The sequence below is a fragment of the Gymnoscopelus braueri genome, assembly GCF_963280865.1.
Source record: "Gymnoscopelus braueri genome assembly, chromosome: 10".
Taxonomy (NCBI): domain Eukaryota; kingdom Metazoa; phylum Chordata; class Actinopteri; order Myctophiformes; family Myctophidae; genus Gymnoscopelus; species Gymnoscopelus braueri.
Genome location: NC_137611.1, coordinates 18,899,502 through 18,925,436, shown reverse-complemented (window position 1 = coordinate 18,925,436; position 25,935 = coordinate 18,899,502). Strand labels below are relative to the sequence as shown.

At 43.5% G+C, this 25,935-nt stretch overlaps 2 protein-coding genes across 8 annotated transcripts; one reads left to right on the top strand and one right to left on the bottom strand.

Annotated features, from left to right (window-relative positions):
* Window positions 1-778: 778 nt before the first annotated feature.
* On the bottom strand, window positions 779-20,382 carry acin1a (apoptotic chromatin condensation inducer 1a). 7 transcript variants are annotated; one of them, XM_080440119.1, is made up of 19 exons: window positions 20,221-20,382; window positions 19,165-19,230; window positions 18,962-19,079; window positions 18,800-18,855; window positions 16,874-18,612; window positions 15,391-16,543; window positions 14,800-14,952; window positions 14,061-14,143; window positions 11,429-11,486; window positions 9,358-9,397; window positions 8,905-9,050; window positions 8,353-8,505; window positions 7,838-8,039; window positions 6,855-7,000; window positions 5,586-5,693; window positions 5,338-5,445; window positions 4,912-5,218; window positions 3,821-3,921; window positions 779-2,254 (listed from the first exon to the last, which is right to left on the bottom strand). In XM_080440119.1, the coding sequence occupies exons 1-19, from the start codon at window positions 20,356-20,358 to the stop codon at window positions 1,862-1,864; spliced, it is 5,268 nt and encodes a 1,755-aa protein (XP_080296245.1). In that variant the 5' UTR covers window positions 20,359-20,382; the 3' UTR covers window positions 779-1,861. The 7 variants fall into 7 exon arrangements, with proteins under 7 accessions (XP_080296245.1, XP_080296242.1, XP_080296243.1 ...); XM_080440116.1 differs by having other exon boundaries at window positions 15,391-16,929; window positions 16,969-18,612; XM_080440117.1 differs by having other exon boundaries at window positions 15,391-16,906; window positions 17,000-18,612.
* A 2,820-nt stretch (window positions 20,383-23,202) lies between these two features.
* Window positions 23,203-25,485, top strand: cUnh14orf119 (chromosome Un C14orf119 homolog). Its single transcript, XM_080440208.1, has 3 exons — window positions 23,203-23,326; window positions 23,673-24,122; window positions 24,361-25,485. Exons 2-3 carry the CDS (start codon window positions 23,673-23,675, stop codon window positions 24,532-24,534), a joined length of 624 nt encoding a protein of 207 aa, XP_080296334.1. The 5' UTR covers window positions 23,203-23,326; the 3' UTR covers window positions 24,535-25,485.
* Window positions 25,486-25,935: the final 450 nt, after the last annotated feature.

The following is a 25,935-nucleotide window of genomic DNA, read 5'->3' as shown; positions in this document are numbered from 1 at the left end:
CTGTAATTACATAGGAGCACTGCTGAGCTCTGCAGGATGAACGTCAAGAGTCTAAGACTGGAGAGATGGAGTGTGAGATCCTGCACGGGGGAAGAGAGGGTGAAAGAGTGAGACAGAAGACCAAGAGGTACAGTAGAGGAAGGGTGGGGTCGGTACAGACAGAAAAGTGGAGAGGTCAAACCTTTGTCAGTGGGACTAGGGGAAAGTACAAAAGGATCAGGAGATAAAACTTTAATGAAAACTTCCCATGCTTAATCAAGTCTACTGGACAAAGCAAGTTGCTGTAAGGGGTAAACCAATATGCATCCCGTCTTGACTGCCAAGAGGCCACAATTGTTCTTACTTCTAATATAATGCAAACCAAGCAGACAGCCCTCCTCACTCAATTCAAATGTCATGATTAAATTGAGCTTCAGTGCTGTGTTCCTGACACCTTGTGGAATTCAAGAGATATTGCAGGTGGCCATTTATGCCATTCAACTGGATTAGGCTTGAAATTAGCAATATGCAAGAAGAACCATTATTGATGGAAAGCAGGATCTCATTGCTAAACAACTCTAGACACTGTGGGCTGCTTCACTTGCCCATGAGTAGATGATTCTCCCACAATAGTGGGAATAAAGATCTAGTCTAGGTGTTTTCATATGCAGATAGTACTAATAAAACAAAAAGCTCTTCCAAAGAATGAGAGTGTAGCACCTTTATGATGGGCCTGTTAGATGTGTAGCCAATTATATTCTGAATTTAAAATAAAGTATTGAAGGAAAAAAACATTCAATAATTTCAAACTTGAATTTTTATTATTTATACATTCACCACTTACAGGCGTACTCAAAACAAAGAACAAAATAAGAAAGAACAATGTAAGCATTTATACTAAAAAATGATAAAATCATGATTAAAAAAACAAATTTAAAACCATTGGTGAGAATAATGCATACTCCCCTCTTGGGCCTGTACTGTTGCTACAAGGGAAAGAGAATCGCAGAAGTAGTAATAAAAGCATGGAGGAAGAAATCAAATAAGATATAAACGACATCATAGCAACCTGTGGCAGGTCTAAAATTCATGGATTACCTCCCACACAGTATAATCTCATCTCATCCCATAAAACTTTAAACAGTAGGACAGAGGAACACTGTATTACTTGGTAGATGAACCACCCCTGTCCGAAATATAACCCAAAGCCGCCCCATCTACAGACCCAAATCTCGTAGCACAACGGCCACAATCACCTCCAGTGGAGCCTTTGCGTTAGGAGGGCCAGGACGGCTCTCTTGAGCAGGGCTGAAGTTTAAAGCCTGTGAACTGCATGCAGCAACGAATGGACTCCTCACTGATATCGCAAAGCTGTTTAAAAAACAGTGAAGGTGGCAACACGCCACTGGAAGTTGTGATCAGCACCTAGGACTTATTTAGGGGTGGGGGGGCACACATAAGGGGGCGAGGATTTTCTTTTTTTTATCAAATGAAATCAGAATGACCACACATGCCATACTGCTGTCCTGTCAAGACTAAATAAAAAAACATACAAGAAAAAAACAACAAGGCAAATGAGAAAGAATACCGAACCCCCGACAGGAGCGAGACATACATACGGCACACTGGGAACTAACAATGCTAGAAGGCTGTGGTCCCCTAATAAGCATATGAATGTCTCTGTGTATGTGTTTGTATAGGTGTGTATGTGTGCTTTAAAAAAAGGGGTGATGGGTCTCGAAAGATGGGCGACTACATCAGTTGGTCCTCCAATAGGGTCTTAAGTTGTTAACAAAGTACATGTAGTGACGGGTGGGTAGCAGGTGGGGGCAGGGTGGCGGTTTTGTAAGGACAGTTCCATCCGGTTAGGGATTGGGGAGCTTTAGCGTCGCCTGTCTCGCGGGTCACTGCGGCTACGGGAACGCCGGGCATTGCTGCCGCCGCCGCGGCCGCCGCCACCGCCACCGCCACCACCGCCGCCAACACCACCACCACCACCGCCGCCGCCTCCCGGCTGACGGAAGCCATCCCTGCGCTTGTCGTTCTCCCTGTCCCTATCCCTGCCACTGCCGCGATCCCTATCCCTTTCTCTGTCTCTCTCCCTGTCCTTGTCCTTTTCTACCTCAGCTTTGTCTCCGGCTGCCCCACTACTGCTGGCCTTGATCCTCTCCTTGCGCTGTTCCTCCTTCTTCTTCTCCAACTCATCTTCTTCCTCCTTCCGTCGTTTCTCGCGCTCCTTCATGCGCTCCGCTCTGGCAGCTTCCCTCTGGTCGAACTGAAACAGAAAGCGAATGTTTGAGTGTGAGGATTCACTATGAAAACTGAATTGAAGATAGATGAAGGTCTATCTTCATGATCAAAAATGCATGAGTTTTGAGCGGCATCAAAATGAACAAACATGGGGTGAGTAGGATGACTCCATGTGTTAGGTCATTTCAATTTAAGATTTTAAGAGAATGGACCCTTCGCTAAGCCCCACCCACTCCACTCTGTGACTGGTGGTGCGAAGTTAGTCACACCCAGGCCTGACAGCGCCTGGCAATCTCTGCTTCTCACCCATTGACTTGCATGTTAAATGACGGCTTTAAATGAATCGATAATTTCAGCAGCAAGAGCTTCTAAATCTCTTCTAAATCTAGTCAACAAGGCCTGCAGTAGGCTATGCACTGGACAAATGTGCATGACATTATTTCAATAAACTAAAAACACGGGACATTTTAGAGGGAGTAATAGCCATGGATACACGACGGTCGTCTGTCTCGACCGTCATGGATGAATTTCAACCTGGTGTTTGCACTTTCTCCATTTATAGCCCGTACATCTACAGAAACGTTCATATTTCAAACATAAAGTGCTTATCCCATGGCCATGGATGTTACATTTATGTACGGGCTCTCAAAAGTACAGGTATCATCCGTATTGTTCAATAAAAAGCATTTTAATCTGATCGGTGGCCATTTTCTCCATATGCTTTCAACTAAGCGACCCTATCGGTTGGTAGGTGTATTACACTCTGATACGTTATAACTCTATGAGAAAATGGCCACCGATCGGATTAAAATGCTTTTTATTGAATAATACAGAATATACGGGTACTTTTGAGAGTCCCGTGCATCATTTTAACATCCGTGGCCATAGGGTAAGCAATTTATATTTGAAATCTGAACGTTTATATATATGTACGGACCGTAAATGGAGAAAGTGCAAACACCAGGTTGAAGTTGATCCATGACTGTAACAGGAGTTTTCATGTACCGCAGGGTAAGACTACAGTAGCAGTTAATAAATAGACGAACAAATGAATGAATATACTTTAACGTGCGGAATCCAAAACAGGCAGCGCTGTGATTCTGAATTTTGTTACGATTACGGTGACTAGTAGCCTATTATTGACACCACCTGGGCGAGTGAGTCGTGTCGTGTAACTTTCTGACAGCTGTGTATGTGTTCAACAACACAGCCATATTCAGCCTTGCCGTTTAAGTGCAGATTTCAGCTTAATTGGGAAAAGCAGCCTCCAACGGGTTTGGGTACGTGGTTCATAGTCACCATTGCGTTATCGTGGTATTCCTATTCTTGCTATTATGTTGCAAATGATTGTGTGTGTGCGGGCGAAATAACATTGACAGCTATGGCAGGTGACGATTGACAGTTACAATTAAACATAGGATCTCTTAAGCAGTGAAATAAACATTCATGAAAAATAGGGGAGAAAAGTCGCATCAAGACACTATTTTTAAAGACAACATTAAATTATACTATATAATATATACAATACTTAATTGGGCCTGGAAAATAGAAAACATATTTCAGGACACTTTAAGACTGTTTGTCATCTCACCTGTTCGTCTGTGAGAGGGAGCCAGTATATACAAGGAGCTGCTTTGGTTTTCCTGAACAGATCGTCGAGCAGCTTAGCCGGAGGCTCCTCAGCTGCTTTCTCTGCCAAAACAAAAGACACAAAAATTAAGCACATATACCCTATATACTATATTGCCTGCGGGACCCATAAGTGTTTTACTTGCATGACTTTTCCCCTCTTCACCAAATCTCGTTTTCTCTTTGCCAAAAAAAAAAGATCTACAATCTCAGCTCGAGCTCGTAGATCTGCTGTTTTTACTGAATGTTTGCTCATTATAACATGCCCAGAATAGGGATGCTAGGGTACATGTTGTCAACCCTGGTACCTCTATGTAGGGCATGTTATTATAGCCTAGACCTACTATATGCTTCATTTATACATAATGTAGGTTAGTGTTCACGGCATTGTGACTCAGAGTAATAATTTTGAATGTCAATATTACGCTCTAGACATCCTCCCAACAGCCATTCATTTTCCTCTTGAATTGTACTTGAGCAAGTCATTGAACCCCTGGTTAGCCTGCTAATTTTAAATACCATGGAAACCCAAATCCACAATAGCATTCTAACTATGACATTTAGGGACTTATGTACATCACAGCCAACACCTAAAATGTATTAGAAATTTGTTTCAATCAAAATATAGTGATTTCAGTTTCGTAAACTTTCCTGATAATGGGTGTGAGTTGGGACATTACGAAAGGTCCCAAAATACTAGTTTCACAAAATGTCCTGGAAGGGGCCATTGCTGCTAGTGACTGTTATGTCAATGATCTGTCACGAGTACAGTCTTGAGAAATGGCCTGAACAGCAAAACAGTTTTCTAATAATCATGACCGTTTCACTCAGATTTCTGTGGATGCTTAATGAGACACTCAACTTTGATATATTTCAAGCCAAGTTTCCAGAGGCTTCAAACGGTTTTATTTTTAGTATAAAACGTAATACTGAAAACGTACCCAAAATAGAGACCAGTTACTCAATGTGGTTAAGTAACTCTAGATAAGCCAAAAATGTAATTGCCTTACAAATTGCCAAAATGTTAAAATATCATGCATCTTCATCTCTCACCCTTCTTGTCTGCCTTCTTTTCTTTGCCCTCGCCTCTCTCCTTGCGTCGCTTCTCTCTGGAGCGTGACCGCCTCGGTCCCTCCTTCTCCTCTCCGGGTTTTCCGAACTCTCGGACCTTGTCGCGGTCCCACTCGCGTTCCGCACCGGCCTTCTTGCGGCGCTCCATCTCCCGCTCGCGCTCAGCCCACTGGTCTCGCTCAGGCAGCAGGGGTGGCAGGCCGGACGCTCGGCCTCTACCGGGCCCAGAAGCGTGGTCTTCGGCTCCAGGTCTGTCGGCTGTGCCCAGGCCTCCTTTGTGGAAGTCCAGCTACCAGATGGCGACATGGCTCAGGTTAATAGCAGGCTTGATATGGGAAGCATATGAGTGAAATACCTCACTGGTAACTATCAGGAAATGGTTTGCTGCTTTACAAGGCAATGCCTCACCTCGTCTTGCTGGCAGAAGTCGACGTTAAGGACTTTGGGATTGCTCTGGGGCCACTTGACCCCATGGAGAGCTGACCGGGTAGCCAATGCCTCCTCTGCACTGGAGTACTATAGGAGAGGAACAGAGATGCATTACAAAAAATACCTGCTTTACTTGTATTCCCTTCACTTACAACTTTATATTTGCAACTTTGGATATTAGGGTTCATGTGGTTGCAGTACATTGCCATGTGCCTTTGTTAACTTACAGTAACAAAACAGTGTGATTTTATCTTATCGATCCAGAAGCCGTCCTCCAGCAGGCTGCCTGTTCTACCCAGCAGCTCCTTCAGCTGGCCAAGAGTGAATGGCCTGACCTGATCAACACAAAGAAAGACACACACCATCTTACTATCAACTGCTACAAGCAAAGCTCATAACGCTGTTACTCTGTATTGCCCTGTAATGTATCAAACAGAAACATTTAAAATCCAGATTCTTTTGTCCGACTCCTCCCTTGCTGTGTTATGTTCTTTTAAACCTTCCTTTATACTAGGAGTTCAAAATATTGTCTAGATTTTAAATGTTTTAATTTGATATACTTGATACATTGCAGGGGTGTACATCTCTGACCTCACATCATAGAGGTATAATATAACTAGAGGGCGGATTGCCCCGCCCCCAGCTATCATTTCAATGAATGTGCTCAGTGGCGTTTTGAAGCACCCGGAAACCTGCCGGAAGTAGAATTATTGATTCGATTTTGACCCCCCATAGAGTTATGAGCATGCGCACTAGTGTCCTTTTTGTGTTCTACGGCAGCCCGTGTGTCAAGGATTGAACGCGAGATATTTATTAAATACACTCGAGATGCATATTTATATGTAAATGCATATGTATGTATAATATGTTTACATATTTATATGTATAAATATAAATATCTCTCAGTATGTTTTGCGCGTGCATGTATTTCTCCCCGCCTGCAGTTCCAGCTTTGGCCACTGGGGTGGCAGCTTCAATGTTTCTAAGCAACTCTGGGGGCTTGCCTCACATTCACTTCAACACATCATGAAATCACTACTTTCACCACAATGATATGATTTATCTAATTCAATACTCAATATTTTGCAAAAGAAATTTGTTGAATTCACAAATTTGACAAAATGAACTGATAAGCGCATTATTTCGGCCAAGAAGAAAATAATTGATTGTATGCAGTTGTAACATTACAAATCGAAACAATGACAGACAATAGTAGCAAATACATTATCTAATTAGATCTACCGATGAGGACTGTGATGCAACACTAATGAATACATCCATTCGGTGGACGCCATAAATGCATGTTTTAGTTAAGTCCCCTAGTGGGAACTGAAATCTTAACCACTGTCCAGATTGGTACCACACTTCTACCCATTAAGTTGTGTAACTGGGACACTGTTCTTCCTAGATGGGACACTGTTCTTCCTAGATAAAACTGTACTGAAGAGAATCTGTACTTGCTATGTGTAAATCAGATTATTAAGGGCTCCTCTCACCAGATTTGAGACGTGAACAATGCTGGAGACTTTGCCGCGGGCCGGTGAGGGCTGCCGGGCCGTGCGGACGGGGTCGTCGATTGTGACAGACACGCCCGACTTCTGCTGACTGATGGACCGACGGATGAGGGTGTCGCTAGGGGTCACTGAGGTTTAGGAGGAAAGACGAAGTTTCTCTGTTAGCATTTCAGAACATACGTTTACAAATATATAAATAACATTAAACAAATATGCTTGGATGTGAGATCAACTGACAAGAGGAAAGGGTGACATGTATTAGTGTTATTCTTTTATGCTGATTGAATACATAGGACCACAATGGAAACAAGTCCCCGGGACTTTTTAGCGTTATCCTTTTAGCCTTAATGTCTGACTGTACCACGTGCGGTTAAACATTTCAGTCTAATAAAGTATTCAATCAATCAATGAATCAGATCATACATTTCTAAATTATTCATGCAGAGCAAAAGCAAAATTTTACAATGTTGCGCAGTTAACTCATTCACTGCCAGGCTTATTTCAAGCTTGTTGATCCATATGCCAAAGGCATTATGGATCAAACGGAGAAAAAATGTTCTCCGTTTACATTTTAACATTGAAGTGGATGGAGCATTAACTTTTTGATGCTCCGTTTTCTCCTAGTTCCTTTGAGATTAAAAATAAAAAAAAATAACCAAAAAAAAATATATATATATTATTTTTTTAGGTGACGCCAAAAGACGTCATTGGCACTAATGGCACACTGAAAACGGCCGTCAAAAGACGTCATTGGCACTATATGAGTTAATCACCATGCGGCATATTCTGAAACTTTTGTGATTCAGAACCAAAGAAATGTATACGAGGGAATATTCTAGAATGGCATATTGGATTTTGTCCCATGACGTACAAAGACTGCTTACGGGAGGTTTGTGCACAAAGCAGCCAAAATGTCATATCTAAAGTAGCCTTCTTATCTTTTAGACTGGAATTGGACTCCTTACCGGTATTCATCTCCATATCATGGCTCACGTGGGACGGCGACTCCATTTCCGTGGCACCAGTAAATGAGCCGTCCGTTTTCTCCTCCTGGGTCATTGTCCTCCTCCTTTCACGCTGTCCCTTTGGATCCTCCTCCTCCAGGTCCTCCCGTCTGCTCCTCTTGGTCTCCTTCTGCCCATTCTCCTGGTTCTCGGGCGGCACCACCTTCAGAGATAGAAAGTATTAAAAAGGTTTTCATTTCAAATTGTGCTGTACTCTTTGACCCTTGAGCGATCATGAATATTTTGACTGGCTTTCAATAGTACGAATGCTGATACTTAGGGTGAATAATGATCGGGGTTATAAAGACCGCACTGCTGTGGCAAAATATTTTGACATCAAAATACATTTGTTTGTGCGTTTTAAGTTGTAAAAATAAATGATATATCGATAGAAGGACAATTTCCGGTGCACGACACCGCACAACCATGTATAAAATAAATCAGGCATAAAGAAACTGACCCGTTGAAGAACTAACCTGTGTGACTGTTCGTCGGATCTGTAGGTCCTGATCAGGGCGCTCAGGGCGCTCCCGCTCGTCGTCTTCAGTCCCAGAGAGGACGGCCTCCTCTGGGTGCAAGTCCACCACCGCCTCTTGGCCTTGACACGACCGGATGTCTGGGATCAGAGACTGTGAATAAGGAAAGACCCAAAGATTATCAAATGTCACGGTGGTAGAATGAACCCACTGCTGTGAGGAAAAGGGTGCAGGTGAGACACATTCAACCTCATATAGAGGAACAACAGTTAACACAAGTTACTAGTTTATGCCAACTTTTTAACCACTTAAAACCTATATACTTAGCTGACAAGGGTCCCCCAGGGTTCTCTATTGGGCCCCCTCTCCCCCCCCCTCTACTAAAAATCTACAAGCTCACAATGCAACGCGTTGTGAGCTTGTAGATCTCCTATTTTCAACAAAGGTTTGCCTATCATGACATCCCCAGAATAGGGACGCTAAGTTTCATGTGGTTGATAATGTAGAGATGACATGCACATAGTGACCCAACTGTGAATGCGTGTACAATACCTTGAGTGAATCTGTGGTGATGCTAATGGAAGGTTTCTTGGCAGTGACAGCTGTGCTGGCTCCCCACCTCCTCTTGCGACCAGCTGCGGCCCCAGAATCCTGCTCGCCCTCGGCGTTGTTGCCTGTGCCTGGAGATGCCTTGCTGCCTGTTGTGGGTTTGAATCCGTCAGGTACAGGAACAAACACCACAAACAGCCATGCATGCGCACACAAATTCATGTACCGTGGTAGCGACCATAACACAAACTCCAACCTATTCACCGTCTCATCTATTGTAGCCTCTACAGAACATGCATCTGTGCAGGTTGCAGTTACAAATCCTGAAATGTTTTATCAATGACAATACTAAACCCTAACTAAATAAATTGATACCGTATAAAAAAAGAAAGAAGGGAGGGCAGTGCAACAAGGAGGTAGCGGGGTAGGGGCGGGCAGGAAGGAAGGTGTACTCACTGCTAAGGGAGATCCTACGGGCTGTGAAGGCCTTGGGAGTCTGAAACAGATGGAGATAAGAACAAGCCCCGAGGTACAGAGGGTAGGTGAGAGGCAGACACTATGGATGGAGACATAAGGGTCATTGGCAGGTTGGAGGGCAGGTAGGACAACAGAGAGAGGAAGAAGAGTAGGAACAGGGAGTGAATGATAGAAACTGCTAGCCGCAATTGCTTTCCAACTCAAGCCTGTTGACTGCGCATACCCATATTGTACAGTTCCTGTTAGTATGACTTTGTCATCTATTTGGTATGTGGACTTCAAATATGTTTGAATGTGATCAATGGAGGCACAATGGGTTGGCACTGCAGTCTATCAAACACGAAATAATCGCATGGCAATACTGCAGTTTAAATTCCATGGAGCTAAAATAAATAGAAATCCATTTTTAAATCATGCCCAAATACACTTAAAGACTGGGATTACGTTCAAATTAATTGCAGTCTTACTGTATGTCAAGATTTTTTAAAAGATTGTTTACAATCACTTTTGATCAAAACTGCAGTATCCATAAATAACCCCTCCTCCCCATAATTCCCCCCCCAGCATACATAAGCAACAGGGAGGGTCTGACTGAAAACTAGGCATTTTCTAATAATTCGGAGTGAGAAATAACATTGAGAAAAAGACTACTTATTCCCTGATACCACTGACACCTGATTCCTTACTGGGTTGGATATGGCCCAATCACGACTGCATGTACTGTATTCTAGGCAACAAGGGTCCAATCAAAGGTTGCCGAGATGTTTGGGTGGAAATCTGATAGCTGGTTGGCTGGCAGGATGGGGTCAATAGTTCTTTGGATGGGGGCTTGCAAGTCCACGGATCTTAGGCTTTTAGTCCTTTCAGAAGAAGCTTATGCTTCTTTGTGACTTTTCGTGTTGTCAAGTCCAATTAAACGGCGATGTTAAAAGGTTTTCCAGCAGTTACTTCACAAAGAAATCCAGGAATTTCTGTATCAGTGTCCAGTTTCATTTGGTGGTCAGGAAGGTCATAATGTTCACAAGTAGTAAAAATCTACTGGTAGAAAGGGACCCAATTGCCAAGTCCCCTCTGTAGCCAAAATAACAATTGGCAAAGCACAGGCCAAGGCTAGGGGCGATTGACAGTGACAAATAAAACAATCCCAAGTGTCCTTTCAAAAGCCTCTCACAGTCCAGACAGATCAGCAAAAGGTCCAATAAACACACACTCTTCTGTAACTTTGTTGTGGGGTGGATAATGTCCATATGCTGTGCCACCTAAAACCCACCAATAGAATTGTCAATAGGGTTTCAGGAGAGTCTTTTGGTGGTCATGTGTGGACTTGCTCATCTCTTTTCCATCCACCTCTTAAAAAGCGTGGTAGTGTTTTTTGCCAGGAGAAACGAGTGGCCCTCATAAACTAGCCAAAGCCTTCGCTCAAGCTTTTAGTCCAATCAGTAGCTTCAGTGAGCCATCTCCGTGACAACATGGCCTTTGTTGCCAGGGCTGTCCCTTTGCAGTGCAGACTCAGGGGCCTATCTGTGGTCAACCCAGGTGTCTTGGGGACAGTGGAACAGGTACACCAGTAGTAGTGGCAGAAGTAGTATGCAGGTACCATTAGGGGCAATGGAAGAGGCATGAGCACCTTTATAACAAAGCAATCAATTGGGTTTTAAACATCAGCCACAATAAGAGAATGCTGCTTCCTGCCATAAGGCAGTGCCAGCACAGGTTTTAAAAAAAGAGACAGCCAAATCAAAATCTACATAAACACAGTCTAAGATTGTCAAAGGGGCTCATTAAGAAAAGTAATTGACATGTTAAAAAAACTGTCAGACTAGTTGTTCCGTTAAGATAGTTAAGTCCGTTTCATTTATTAGACCAGAAGTACTAAATACTTTAAAGTCTAGTGTATACTCAAACTAAAAAAAAAGGCACACTATCTAACTCAGTTTCAACTAGAAATGTGAATGAAAATAAGAAAATAAGTATTGAATCGTTTGGTGCATCTCAGTCCTCAGCCAGACACTTTAACAAACCTGCAAACCTGAGACTTCAGTTGCCTTACCTCGTCGCTGGTCTCTGGAACCCTTTCAGGCTCTGTCATGGCAGTCTCCCTCACCTCCCTGAATAGTAGAGAGGAAGGGGCAGGTATGTGGGCATTTGGAATGGGATGGAAAGGGGGAAACAAATGCATAATTTAGTTTCAATTACATAAATAAAAAGATCCACTGCAACACTGCTAGACTTGCAGATAAAAATATTTTTTTGGGCCCCCTAATAACATTACTTAAGATTTTGCCATACAAGTACTTGTTTTCCCAGCCTGATATATACTTCTGTCGCACAACGGTGTCAAATGCCTAACAGCTCTAACAGCTCACAATGCGTTGAGCTTGAGATCCATTACTTCCAGCGCGAGACACCATCGTACGGCGAGGTACAAAACATTAAGCATGACAGGAAATGAGAAATGCACAGGGGCTGTAGGTCCATTCAAAAGGACACCGTGAGCACACAACCTGACGGACGGATGAATGGATGGCCCCCACCCCACATCGCGCTATAGAAATCCAGAATACATCAATTCACTCCATTAGTCAGACGTAAAGCTAAAACGAAATCAGCTGGCTTCTACTATATAAGGGGGAAAAAAGCCTTTGCGTCGCAAGACACGCTACTGTTCTCCTCCTACCCCCCCCCCCCCCCTCATTAAATTCTAGTCCTCTCTGAAAGCATTCCTGTCTGCATCGGTTGTCAACCAAACCTGGAATGGACAACGTAAAGCTACCGAGTGTAATAACCTTGGTTATTATGCGCCTCTGGATGCAACAAAATCCTGTTATCGACCCATTAAAGTCATCCAGGCTGCACAGCCATGTTGCTGCGAATGAGAAATATGAGGTATAAAAAAAAGAAAGGACGCGCATCCTCACAACCACGCTGGCTACAAGGCAGTCTTATAAATTGCCTGATGGGAAATCCAACACCTGATATTCTCATACTGCATTCATGGATTAATATAATTTCATGTACATATAAATCAGTTCTTCATACACAAAAGCTTAGATTAAACTCAGTGTACTATACAGTATAAATGTGCCACAAGTATTGTGTTCCAAAGGTGGTTTCACAGTTGACAAATATACTTATAATACTGTGTACCAAATGCACATCACTAAAGAACTAGTACAGTGTCACTATATCACTGACTGCAATATCACAGCTGCTATATTAAAAGTCAGGATAATACAAACAACCTTTACTCTTATACACTGCAAAAAATAAATAACTGTTTACTGCCTTCAGTCATGTCTATGTCTCAGGGAATGCATGCTTTAATCCCTGCCGAGTGAACAGCATGTGTTTAATGCCAACTTGGTGCTTTCGTCGACTGCGTAACTTGCGCCATAATCCAGATGTCCTGTAACACATCTCGCACACTTGGCTAAAAATAACAATGGGACCAGATACAATGCTATGCTTGTCTTTTGAAATCATCAGGCTAAAGAACATCCATGGATTTTCTAGTGTTCGATTCCTTATATAACATGCTACTTGGTCAGGTTTTATTTTTAGTAGTAATCACATATGTTGACTGTTATTTCTCAGTTTGGTCACATGATAGGCCACCCTCAGGTTTGAATAAAATAAATTAAATGTCCATGTCAATTAAAAGGATTGAAATGGGAAGGGTGTGGATCTCGACTTCATGTGGAAATCCTGCGACATATCACTTACATGTCTCCAAATGTTTCAGCCTGATCAGATCACACACTGAGACACACAGACCGACCCTCACATAGACGGCTAGTCATATCTATCAATGCAGACTTCTAATGTTGAATTTATACATAACATATAAATATGTATTTAAAGCTAGTTTTATGTCTGTGGTCTCACTCCCCAGATGGAGAGGTAATTGCAACAATATCCAAACTACAATAAAGATGGTGGCACATATAGTGTACAATCCGGTGCAAGGTCGGGGTAAAGCAACTTTACTAACATTAGCAACACGTCAGTGTCCTACACCAGGGTTGACATTTCTCAATGCAAACTTAGGGAGACCACTTCAAACCAAGGAAGATAGAACTAAGGAACGTAACGGGCTCACTATAATTTCATTGAGGCATCTAAACAGAGCCAGTTATCGTTTCTGGTTCGGCAGTAGCACGAGAATTGGTTCGCAGGCTGTAAATGATTGACAGTCTTACTGCACAGTCAGAAACATACTATGAGCTCTTTAGATACCTCAACGATCTGTCATGTCTTCTTTTATTTTCCTGAATGATTATTTTACAAAAGGTTTACCAAAAAATTTCAGAAATGTATTCATAAGCTGGCTCTCATTGACTGTAGTCAAATGCATTCCATCAACTTCCGTCACGTTTGCCTCCCAGTGCGACAGATCTGCCAGCCGGAATTGCTGGGCAGAGGAAATGACATACTGTAGATGTCCGTTCTTTTGTTCCATCTTCCTTGCACTTCCTAACTGCAGATCTGTTTTCTTTATATTTGCTTGTTATATTATATTAACATGCTCTACCATACAGATTGGTTAAAATACGTTCCCGATTGTACATTTAAAAAAAGACCTTATAAAAGCATGAGAGTAAGTGACTGCAGGCACTGCCCAGCCCCTGAATTTTATTTGGTAGCGTGTTTCATAATAAACACGAGAGCAGTGAAAACCACACCTTGGCTTGTCTCGGTTCTTTTCTCCTTCTGCTTCACTGTCTGTTGCCTGTTTCTTTTCTTCTGCAGGAACTCCGAACGGTTTCTGGTGGTTCAAAAAGGTCAGCATGGTAGTGAGAACATGTCAAAATTAAAAAAAATGTTTTGGCTTTTCTGCCTTTATTGATAGTTTTCAGTGAAGACTGACAGGAAAGAGGGAGAGAGACGAGGAGAGACACGCACAAAAAGGTCATCTGGAACGGGACTGGAACCCACGACACGCTGTTAGGCTACATTAGAACCTAAGTGCCCAGTCCGCTAGGCCGTCAAAATTTAAAACTTAATGAGGGTAATTGCCAAATCTTTCAATTTAGTTGGTCATGCAAACACTTTGTTGAATTTCTATTGGGTTTCTTTATGTACGCGTATGAATAGATAGCCAAAGGATCAAGTAACAACTTCAATGGTTATGGATGTTCTCACAAGCGACAAAATGGGTTTGCAGAGGAACCCAGGTTATTGCTGTAATCGCACTAACGCTATGAAAGTCAGTGCTTCGAATTATAGCCATGGCCTGATTATTTCCAGTAATGAGGGTGCATGTAAACACACTCAGTGAGGTACAAACCCACCATGACAATGTCTCTGCATAGATATTCTAATTTTAATTAAAAGGTCTAGTTCTAAAGAAAGGTCACAAACCATGATGGGATGCACAGGCTTTACTGCCCACTGAAGTGTGTTGAATTTAAGTGCACTGACCTTGCCGGGGCAACCTTCAACAGTCATGTCCTCTTCTACAGACACCCCCCTTTTGTGGAGCGAGGCACGAGGAGTTGCTGTTGCCTCCTCAACCTGTGCCTCTACCTTCTTCCCCTTGTCCTGAGGTGAGGGATCGCTCTTCATTTTATCTGCCTGTGTGTGAGAAAGAGGAGGGCTCTAATGTGTGCATATACAAAAGCATATTAAAAAAGAATTCATCAAATGGATTGTTAAAGAAATTTATTAATAATGACAATTTACATATGTATGCCCTCTCATTTAATACACTGACTGCTGCACCACCATTTAGGAAGCTAAAGGTCCTTGCACACTGGTGCGTCTTTTCGTTGCGTTTTTTTTACAACAATGAAAAAAATTGAAAAAACAATGAAAAAAAAAAAAACGCAACGAAAAGACGCACCAGTGTGCAAGGACCTTTAATGGGAATAATAATTGGGTCTTCTTTAGACAAAACAAACTTTGCCTGTCAAAACTTATGGGGAAAAACTTTAAAACCCTCAAAGCCACAGCATTGCTCACAAATGTCAACAGTTTTGTCAAAAAGACATACGTTATGTGTAGACAACTCACCCTTCTATTACTGGTGGCAGAGCCATTTTTGTCTTGGGATGATGATGAGGATGAGCGAGACGAACGAGATGAAGAAGACCCAGAATCCGAGTCAGAGGAGGATGAATTGCTTGAAGAGGACCTTTGTCTACCTCGTTTCTCTTGCTTCTTTTCATCTCTTCCTCTCTGCAACGCAGCCCCGGTCGGGCTTGAGGGGGCAGTTCCTTCATCCACCTCTTTTGCTTTTTTTGTTTCCTGTTGCTCTGCCTCCCTCGAATCTGCTTTAGCTGTTGCACCGGCTGCCAGGCTCGTGGCCTTTTCTTCTTGGGGACTCTGGACCAGTGTAGTAACGACAGAGCTTTCCTTCTCGGGTCTAGCACAATGTGTCCCGGAAACACCTACTTGAGCGCGCACCTGTGGAGCTTCCTGTTCGGCAGAAACCTGGGGCCCTTCCTGTACACGCTCAGCAATTTTGGTGGGGGGAGTGAGGGGTAAGGCCTGAGGCAGGGGGCTGTCAGAGAAGGTGCGGGGCCGCTTGATGACCATGGGGTTGGCTGGGGATGACAGCGGTTGAAGTGGGGTGTCCCTTATGAACCGGAACTTCTTGAACGAGGACTGGGGCAGAGGCGTGGTTACAGTCGCCCCAGATTCTGCCGGCTGGCCGTCTCTACGGGCTGCTTGGACTTGGGGCTCCCTGCCCTCCTGTTCACCTGCCTCCATCACTGCCTTACTACCTGGCCCGGTGAGGAGGCCAGGGGGAACAGTGGGGAGTGGGGTGAGGTCACGACCGCGCTTCGACAGAGGGAGGTGGCTTTCTCTCTCTCGCTCAGCCAGCTTAGCTTTCTCCAGCTCCAAGGCCCTCACCCGCTCCTCCTGGTCTCTCTGCGCAACTTGTTCCTGCTCTAAGGCGTTCTCCTTCTCCAACCGCTCACGCTCCAGAGTTTTTCTCCTCTCCTCCTTCTCGTTCTCCAAGGCTCGCTCCCTCTCAAGCCTCTCTTGCTCCAATGCCTTTTCTTTTCTCTCCTTTTCTGCTCTCTCCTTCGCTTTCCTTTCCCGCTCCAGAGCTCCCTCATTCTCAGCTTTCTCTTTCTCCTCCTTCTCTCGTGCCAACCTCTCCTGCTCGGCTTTCTCTCTCTCTATCCTCCCTCTCTGTAAGGCCTTCTCTCTCTCTATCCTTTCTTGCTCCATGGCCTTCTCTCTCTCCAAGGCCTTCTCTCTCTCTATTCGGTCTCGCGCCAAGGCCTTCTCTTGATCTATTTTCTCTCTCTCCAACCTCTCTCGCTCCAGGGCCTTCTCTCGCTCTATTCTCTCCCTCTCCATCCTCTCTTGCTCCAATGCCTTCTCTCTTTCCATTCTCTCCTGCACCAAGGCCTTCTCTCTTTCTATTCTCTCTTTCTCAACCCTCTCCTGCTCCAAGGCCTTCTCTCTCTCCAACCTCTTCTGCTCCAAGGCCTCTCTCTCAATTCTCTCCCTTTCCTGCTCCAGGGCCTTCTCTCTCTCCAACCTCTCCTGCTCCAAGGCCTTCTCTCTCTCCAATCTCTCCCTCTCGTGCTCCAAGGCCTTCTCTCTCTCCAATCTCTCCCTCTCCTGCTCCAAGACCTTCTCCCTCTCCAATCTCACCCTCTCTAACCTCTCCCTCTCCAACCTCTGCTGCTCCAAGGCCTTCTCTCTCTCCAACCTCTCCTGCTCCAGGGCCTTCTCTCTCTCTAACCTTTCTTTCTCCACAGCCTTCTCTCTCTCCACTCTTTCCAGCCTTTCTTGCTCCAGAGCCTTCTCTCTCTCCATCCTCTCCCTCTCCTCTCTCTCTCGCTCCAAGGCTCTTTCTCGTTCCAGCCTTTCTTGCTCCAGAGCCTTCTCTCTCTCCAGCCTCTCCCGCTCTAAAGCCTTGGTTCTTTCTAGCTCCAGAGCCCTCTGCTTTTCTTCCCTTTCTCGCTGCAGAACCTTTTCCCGTTCCTCTCTTTCCCGCTGCAGGGCCCACTCGTGTTCCAGGGCTCTCTGCCTCTCCAGCTCGAGGGCCCTCTCTCTTGCTAGAGCTTGTTCTCTCTCCTCTCGCTCTTTGGCCAGTGCTCGCTCCCTCTCCTCCCGCTCTTTGGCCAGAGCTCGCTCCCTTTCCCGTTCCAGAGCCAGCTCCCTCTCTCGCTGCTCTCTCTCCAAGGCTTTTTGTCTCTCTAACCTCTCTCGCTCCAGAGCTTTCTCCCTCTCTATACGCTCCTGTTCCAAGGCCCTTTCTCTCTCCTCGGTTTCCCGCGCAAGGGCCCTTTCTCGCTCCTCTTCCATGGCTCGCTCTTGCTCCAGCATTCGCTGTCTTTCTTGTCTTTCCAGTTCTATGGCTCTAAGTCTCTCTTGCTCAAGGGCTTTTTCTCTTTCTAACTGAAGCTCCCGCTCTTCTTCTGCAGTGGTCCTGAGCACGCTCACAGGTACTTGACTGTGGGGAACATGGGCACCTATGACGCCTTGGTTGGTGCCTGGAATCATGGGGAATTGTGAGCTGGTTGAAGTGTTGGCTGTGTGGGTGATGGCAGAGATGAGGCCTTCGGAATGCCCCCTGCCAGGATACACTGCAGCAGCAGAATTGCTGTCCTGCCTTTCTACTTGTCCATCGCGGTTGTGCCACCCAACTCCTGAGAAAGCCCCCTCTGACTCCATTTTGCGAGCCAGAAGGGTCAGCGGGCCAGGTTTTCGCTCGGCTCGGCTCTGTGGCTCTGGGCTGCTGCTGCGGCTGCCGCTGCTGGAGGAACCAGAGCTGGAGGTGCTGGATGCACGCTGCCTTGCTGGGGGCACGTCTGGACTAGGGGGGCTTTGTTTGGGTGTGTCAGGCAGGGGAAATGATAACTCCGGGGGAGGAGAAGGTGGGGGCGTGGGTTGACGAAGTTGCGGAGACAAGAGGGGCGGAAGAGGGTGCTGTGCAGGCTGACGGGAGTCTCCGGACCTCTCTCTAGCCGCAGGTCCTCTTGCCGGCTCTCCGAGGTTCCTCCTCCTAGCGTTGCTGTCCCAGTCGTCATCCTCTCCATCCTCCTCACCCTCGTCACTTTCCTCCTCATCACTATCAGCCGGGCCTTGGCTAGATGTGGGGAACCTCTCCGGTCTATGCTCACCACCAGCAACGCGCATGGATCCTGGGGCAGAAGCGTGGGGACTAGACATACTTCTGTTCCCTTCTCCCGCATTAGCCGGGCCAGCCAGCCCCTCTCCATCAGAGGGGGCGAATGGCTTATGTGAGTCACTCAACGCTGGCGTAGCATCCTGATGAGGATGAAAAGGGGAGCCGAGATTGAGTTTTACAGTTTCGACACATGCAACTAAAAAGGTGGATATCATGGATAAGGTCATGGAAGCATGCAACAGTTTGTAAAAGCATGCAATATGTCAAGGCATGCACATACAAAAGTAAGAATAATCAACATTAAGAAGATTAACTAAGACATCTGACCTGGGCTGGAGGAGGACATGAGTTGCTGTTGTTGACTTCTGCATGGTCCTCTTGGTCTGCACAAAAGACAGTACAACTATAATCTACAATGGATGGCATTGTGTGGTTGTGTGTCAAAAACACAATCACTAGGAGGAGGTTTACACTTTAAGTCTATCTCACCATCAGAATCGTCGTCAACTGCTTCCCGGGCCTCTCTCTCCAGACGCTGTCTTAGGAGCTCCTGTTGTTTGGCCAGATACTGCTTGATGAAGCTGTTCTGACTCATCTCCTCACCAATCTAAAATGCAGAGAAAAAAACTGAAAACAAGCCACCAGGATGTCACAGAAAATGCCACAAGATCATGTTTTCAGTGGCATCTTACCTGAGAGTTGGGTTGCAATCCAGCATGAGGGGTGGACGTTCTCTGTAGGTTCTCCAGCATGAGAGCCTGTTATTGACACAAGATATTAAACTTTGTTCGCACAATGTAAATAACTGACAAATACCTTTGGCAGGAGAGAGCTATAAAAATGTAACTTTGTGTCTAACTGCAGACCTGTAACCTTGTGCAGACAGGCAAATATATTTGCATAACAAACCTTTTAATCCATAGTTAAGTGTACGTTAAGCCTAATGGTTGTTTTAAGACCATCTTATTGACGGAGAATGTATTTGAGCACAATTCTCATTTTATACAATGTATGCATATAAAAAAACGGTGGTTGCTGAAAGAGGACAAATGCAAGGTGTTGAAAATAATATAGTAAATAAATAGTATATCGAGCAAGTCACCAGCTCGGACACAACACGATGTAAACATTTACACCAGACACACAACTTAAGCGACGCGATCGTAACTTCACGTAGGCTACATAATATTGTAAAAATAATAATAATAACAACAACAATGTATACTTGACGGCATATGTGCTCAATCAATCAATAAGGCTGCATACACGATAACTAACTTTAAATGGTCACTGCAAGTTACTGTGCTAGCCAACAAGCTAGTTCCCATTCCCCAACTTGGCCAACCTCCCCCATCAACAATGCGTGGAGCAGCAGAGCCACCGTCAACACACACATAGCAGCAGCAAGACAACCAAAACCACTGAGGCCACAACTCAAACACACACACACCGTTAGCCAAGTTAGCCTGCTACATGTTAGCATTGTCACCAATAATAAATCCTTTGGTTGGAGTTAATTCAACGCACGGTTTTCGGTGCTGCCGATGCAACTTTACACGACGGGAACATCGTGTAAAGTTCAGCGTAAAGAATAACGTTGCACACCCTTTAGCTAACTAGCGCTAACGTAGCTAACTGCTAACAGGAGGCAGTTTTGTCGGCCTTCTATCGAGTCGAGCAACCAGTCCGTCCGTCGCGGCATCGGGTAAAACTCGCAGCGGACACACAGGCCAAGCAGCAGAACTCACCCCTTTGAGTCTCTTGATGAGCGCATTTTTCTGTCCACTTTTCGGGAGCCCTCGCTCCTCCAGGGCGGCTTTGAGGTCCGCCACCCGAAGAGACTGGAGCGGTCTCCCGTCCAGCGTTACGTCTTCGAGGTCCGCCATTTTCCTCTTCCTCTCGACCGACTCTGTTCCTCCCGACGACAGTCAGTCAGCGCGAGAAGCCTCTCGAGTGTTGCCAGGTTCTGTGAGAGAAAACAAGTCTAGGGAAAACAAGCCCAAAAGAAACCACTATATAGGGGCCACATGAGCACTTTAAACATAATACATTGGCTATTTGAAAATAGTAGATCTACAAGCTCACAACAAGCCGCGATGTGACGCATTGTGAGCTTGTAGATCTGCTATTATCAAATAAAATCTTGGGGGGAAAATGGGAGAATTTGGAATATTTTAACAACGCAAATCTTGTATGGGGGTCTCTGGCACAAAATATTTTTAGACGGGGGTCGGTGGACAAATACATATTAATTTGGGGGTTAATTTTGGGGGGTTTGCCTTGACATTGACCTTGAGAACCACTGGTTTTAACGACATCTGGAAACAAGTTCAAATAAGTAACAACACTTCAGATACCCGCAACTACTTTACAAGCAAATTAACAGAAAAACAAGCCCAAAGTCGCTTATAATAAACGGACATGGCAACACTGCCTCACGGACATCACGCCGTACGACGGTGGGTGCATCCACACATGATGGGATACCGTCCGTAACACGGGCGGAAGTCCCATACACACCCATGTTATCGCGACCGTTCTTCCGGTTTTAAACTTAACATGGGTGTGTATGGGACTTCCGCCCGTGTTACGGACGGTATCCCATCATGTGTGGATGCACCCACAGTCGTGCGCCAAAAATAGCCGATCTACAAGCTCACTCACAAGGCCTAGACAAAAATGTATATGATGACGATTCTCTTAATTTTAGCTAGGTATCACATCCATTGCAGTACATTTGGTAATCAGAGACCACATTTTGGTCTAGGACAACAGCGACAAAAACTATGATAAATGTATTTAATTTTTCTGTTCATGTTATAACCATTAACCTCGAGTAATTCTGTATCATATGTTGACTTGTAGGGAAGATCGGGAACAAAAGTAACACTTTTTGTATTTGCCTTCATAATTCACAGACCACTTGAAATATCCTGGTCATCTTTTGCTATAAGAAACATATATATGTGCCCTAATTAATAATAACATTTTTAAGCTTTCTTTAATAAGGACAAGACTAAAATATTAATTGGAATGCAATGAGTCACAGTGTTACAACAATTGCCCCTGTGACGGGGGCAGTTGTAACAGTGGTTGGGGGCAATTGTAACACTGTAAAAATAAGTCATATTAATACACTTTATCTCAAATAAAAGCACATCACTTTTAAATATGTATTTTTCATAATTTATCATTTTTACTTACGAATGTTTTATATACATAATTACAATTATTTTGCATTTTTATTCGAATTATTTTATTTTTTAATTTTGTTTTTTCAAATCTGTCTATTTTTTACTTTGAAATGTAGTGAAATTTAGTGAAACATGTTCATTTACTAATATAAAAGTATGAAATCCCAGACAAAAAATCTGCTTGCATTGAAAACACTTTGTTACAATTGTCCCCGATGGGGCAACCATGATAAAATCCCATATTCTATCTAGAAACACCTATACTAGCATAGGCTGCTGACGTTAATTTGTGACCAATAACATAGAGATACAATTCTTCCAAGTTTAAATTAGCTGACATCTTATCTTTAGACAGCAGAAGGAAAATACCGTACACTCAAAAATTTGCATTTACACCTCAAAATCAATTTTTTGTTGAAAACTTCTGCTGAGATGAAATGATCATTCTATCCTTCCATAGGCAGAGAGAGGACCCTAGTGAGCATGTGCAGAAGAAGTCCCACCCCTCTAGCTTATTTCTAATTAGAGTTATTGGGTGTGTTACTTTTGCCCCCTGTTACTTTTGTTCCGTGTCCCCCCCTACTTAGTTCTTTCTGAGAAAATGTCCGAAAACAAGGTGTGAAAACATGGTAGCCTTGGAATTGGATCAAGACTATCATAGATGTATTTTTTTTAATCGATTTTTACATTTGCATAAGCAGTGGTGTAAAGTAACTAAGTACATTTACTCAAGTACTGTACTTAAGTACACTTTTGAGGATTTTGTTTTACCATACTGGACGTGTTTCCAATTTTCAATACTTTTACTTCTACTCCACTACATCTCAGAGGCAAATATTGTACTTTTACTATACTATAAAAATGTGTATAAAATGCTTAATATCACTGTGATATTAATATTTTTCGAATTGAGTACAAAGGACCCCATTGAGGTCCTCTTAACAGACCTTGTATTGAACTGTGCTTGTCTTTGAAAACTGTTAATAAAGTATTCAATCAATCAATCAAATCTGTTTACATTTAACAAATATTTGCCTGTGTTCTGATCATATAATTCCCAGAATAAACAAATAAACAATCAAACGAGACAAATGATGTTTTTAACTTTATTTCAGTTTTTAAAGTTTAATTCTCAAGCCTTGCGAGAATGCGTACTGTCTGCGCAGGCGTGATTTCCCACTCAACAAAACACACGGCAACCAATGTTGCCATGTCTGCTTATTATAAGCAGACTTATAGTTTTTCTGTAAAGTTGCTTGTAAATATTGGTAGTTACGGGTTGCGTTTTTTGGGCTTGTTTCTAGAGTAGTTGCTTATTTAAGATTGCTTCCAATTGTTTTAATTGCCAGGGAGCAATTGTGTTGTTAGAATGTTTCAAAAATATTCAAAATATTCCACATTTTATTGCAAGTGTTTTTAAAAAATAGCAGATCTATAAGCTCACAACGCATCGCGACAGGTTTAGTAGGTTTAAAGTACTCACGTTGCTTCTTTTGGGCTTGTTTTCATATACCTGGTTGCTTACTTCTCTCTCAAAATGTGGCAACGCTGACGGCAACTTCCTGTTTGTGGAGATAAAGCTCACAAACGCTAGCTTACAACTACATCAGCAACACAGTGGGGAAAATGCCGAAAATAAGGTGACTGGCATTCAAGAAAGGTGGGGGACTACCGACGACGTTTATATTATGTAAAAAGTGGTTGAGTTGATATTCTGAATTTAAATTCGAATGTCTGAAGTTAGTTACTGAGCTGCGTTCAGCCTAATCTATAATATTTAACTTTAGCCCCGTTTAGAACCGAAACGGGGCTAATCTAACTTTAGGTTGGGGAGTAAGGAAGGATAGCTTGACCATTAACCACTTTGCTGTAGCTAGCCAGTCAGATTAATGTTACCAAGGCATACTCTACATAACAATAGTTAGGATTGTTGTTGGTTGTAATAATGCCTAATGTTGTAACTTAGCCTACTTTCTAAATGAAACTGTGATATATCTTTCCCAAAGATGTCGTGGTTCTGTCACGTCGGCGTCAATCAAGGCTCCAACCAACACCAGCAGCCCGCAGAGATGATGCCAACCCCAATGGCATGTTTCTCTGGTACTCCCTACTCCAGCGTTGGAGATCCAGACCTAGGAGGAACATCCAATGTTGCCAGTGCACCGCAAGTCTGGTTCAACTGCTCCTCGCCCGGTTTGGAGGACTTTCCACCGGCTCCACAGGCTTCAGTACCTCCTAGGCTGGAGAACCTGTCATGCACATCTCTGAATGCAGGGGGGGCAGGTAGACACCCTCTGCCCGTTGTGTCATATGTGACTCTTCAGGAGCAGCGGTGTGTACTGAGCTGGTTCCTGGGCTGGAGTGCAAGCCAGAGGGAGCGATTCCTGCAGGACCTGCTGGGCAAAGCCGTGCCTGGTAAAGTGTGTACCTTGCTAGAGTCGCTCAACACTCTACAGGTACATCTCACATGCCACAATGCACTTATCCACTTAAGCCCTATTTTATACTTCATTAAACGACGTTGACGTCCAAAAATAGCCGATCTACAAGCGTTGTGAGCTTAATTGTTTGTAGATTTTTGACAACGTTTGCCTAATGACATGCCCCAAATATGGATGCCAGGATGAAAGTGGTTAAATCCTAAATAAGGCTTATATCAGTATGTAACGTTATCTCTTTATGTTCTGTGTCTAGGTCAAGGACAGTCCACCAAATATTTTTGAATGCCAGCTACGCCTGTGGACCCAATGGTTTGAATCATGGAGTGAGGAAGAGAGGAACAATTTCTTACACATTCTAGAGGAGCGGGACCCAGTCTTTGTTGCACACTTTTATAGGAGTGTAGCTGGGACAGCAGGAAGGGACTGATGGATAAGGGACCAAATGTGTTACATACATACATAAAGAAACAAGTGATGTTATCTGACATCGATAAGTGGTGTGAATGAGTTTATATATATTTTTTGTGTATGATTTGATTAGGACTGAGATAGGTTTTAATGTAATTTACACTGACATTGATGTAAACCTGTCAAACGACAAGAGCTGGAAGTGAAGTATTTACTATTTATCAGCCAGAAATGATAATTTATATATAAACAAGTCTTGTTACTTAACCCACAGTTGTTGAGAGTAGTCGGAAGTAAAATCGCTTTCAAGACATTGAATACATACCAGATGAATTTAAATTAAATGGTTGTTTTAAGGGCTCTCATTTCAAGCTGACTGATAGCCTCAGGGTTCTGACCCAACAATATACAGCTTTATGAGGTGCAGAACTTGCAGGCTTTTCATTGTGACCAATAATCACTGGGTTGGCCACGTGACAGCATAGACTTGAAGTAAACTGGCTTTGTACCAACACAAAGGTACAGGATGTTCTGTGCCTACTGACAAAGATTGCTAGAAGATTCCAGATTTGTAAAATTCTTTGGTTTTGGTTCCTCAACATTGTAGCAGCAATAACAAAACAAATATTTGGAATAGAAAACACAGTATCTGTTTGTAGGAATGGGTTCCTATCAGTAACCATTCTACAATGATTGTACAATGTTTATTATTGAAATCTAAATATCCTTGTGTGACTCCATTGTTCTGAAAAGGTATGCTGTATAAAGATCACATATTGACTAGCAGTAGCCTACATACTAAGCAGAACTGCTGGAATGATGTGGATCACAAGATGTAACCAAATGGCTTTGAGATCAGCGTCACTATTGTATTCAAAAGATGTGTTTTTCACAAACTGGTAAGCATATCAAAACCTTTTGTACCATCCATGCAAAGATGAACAAATAAAGTACACAATTTTCCAAATAACTTGTTTTATCTTTGCATTGGATGTCCAATACCAAGTGTTATCCAGGTTTTTCACATGGAAAAAAAGACAGTTGAAATCCCTAACCCTGACTAATTAGAGGGGCATCCCTTTCCAATGTCAAATTTATATTACAGCATTGTCATAAACCTCACACTTGATCCTTGAAATGACATCTAGATATATTTTTTGATAGATATAATTTCACACAGGCATGCAACAAATAAAATCTACAGTGCCGTATTAATAGTGCCCTCTGCGCCTAATAGTTAGGCTGGGTAAATGCAGAGGACACATTTCACATATGAGCAAATGTAGGGTGACAAAAATAGCCCTGAACTTACCAGTGATATGAGGTCAGTTCGATTTCTATTTCTGACCTTTTTCCATAATATATTCACTTAATATGGTGAGTGCAGTGATCCTTAAAGCAAGAAACAAAACTAAATGTC

Bases quoted from the DNA above. Each gene is read 5' to 3' on its own strand.
- acin1a (XM_080440115.1), bottom strand. From the start codon at position 20,358: ATGGCGGACCTCGAAGACGTAACGCTGGACGGGAGACCGCTCCAGTCT. The intron at 11,487-14,060 runs GTGTGGTTTTCA...TCTACTATTCAG, and splicing joins AAGAACCGAGACAAGCCAAG to GGAGGTGAGGGAGACTGCCA. The intron at 5,219-5,337 runs GTGAGGCATTGC...GCCATCTGGTAG, and splicing joins ACTTCTGCCAGCAAGACGAG to CTGGACTTCCACAAAGGAGG.
- cUnh14orf119 (XM_080440208.1), top strand. From the start codon at position 23,673: ATGTCGTGGTTCTGTCACGTCGGCGTCAATCAAGGCTCCAACCAACAC. The intron at 24,123-24,360 runs GTACATCTCACA...TTCTGTGTCTAG, and splicing joins AGTCGCTCAACACTCTACAG to GTCAAGGACAGTCCACCAAA.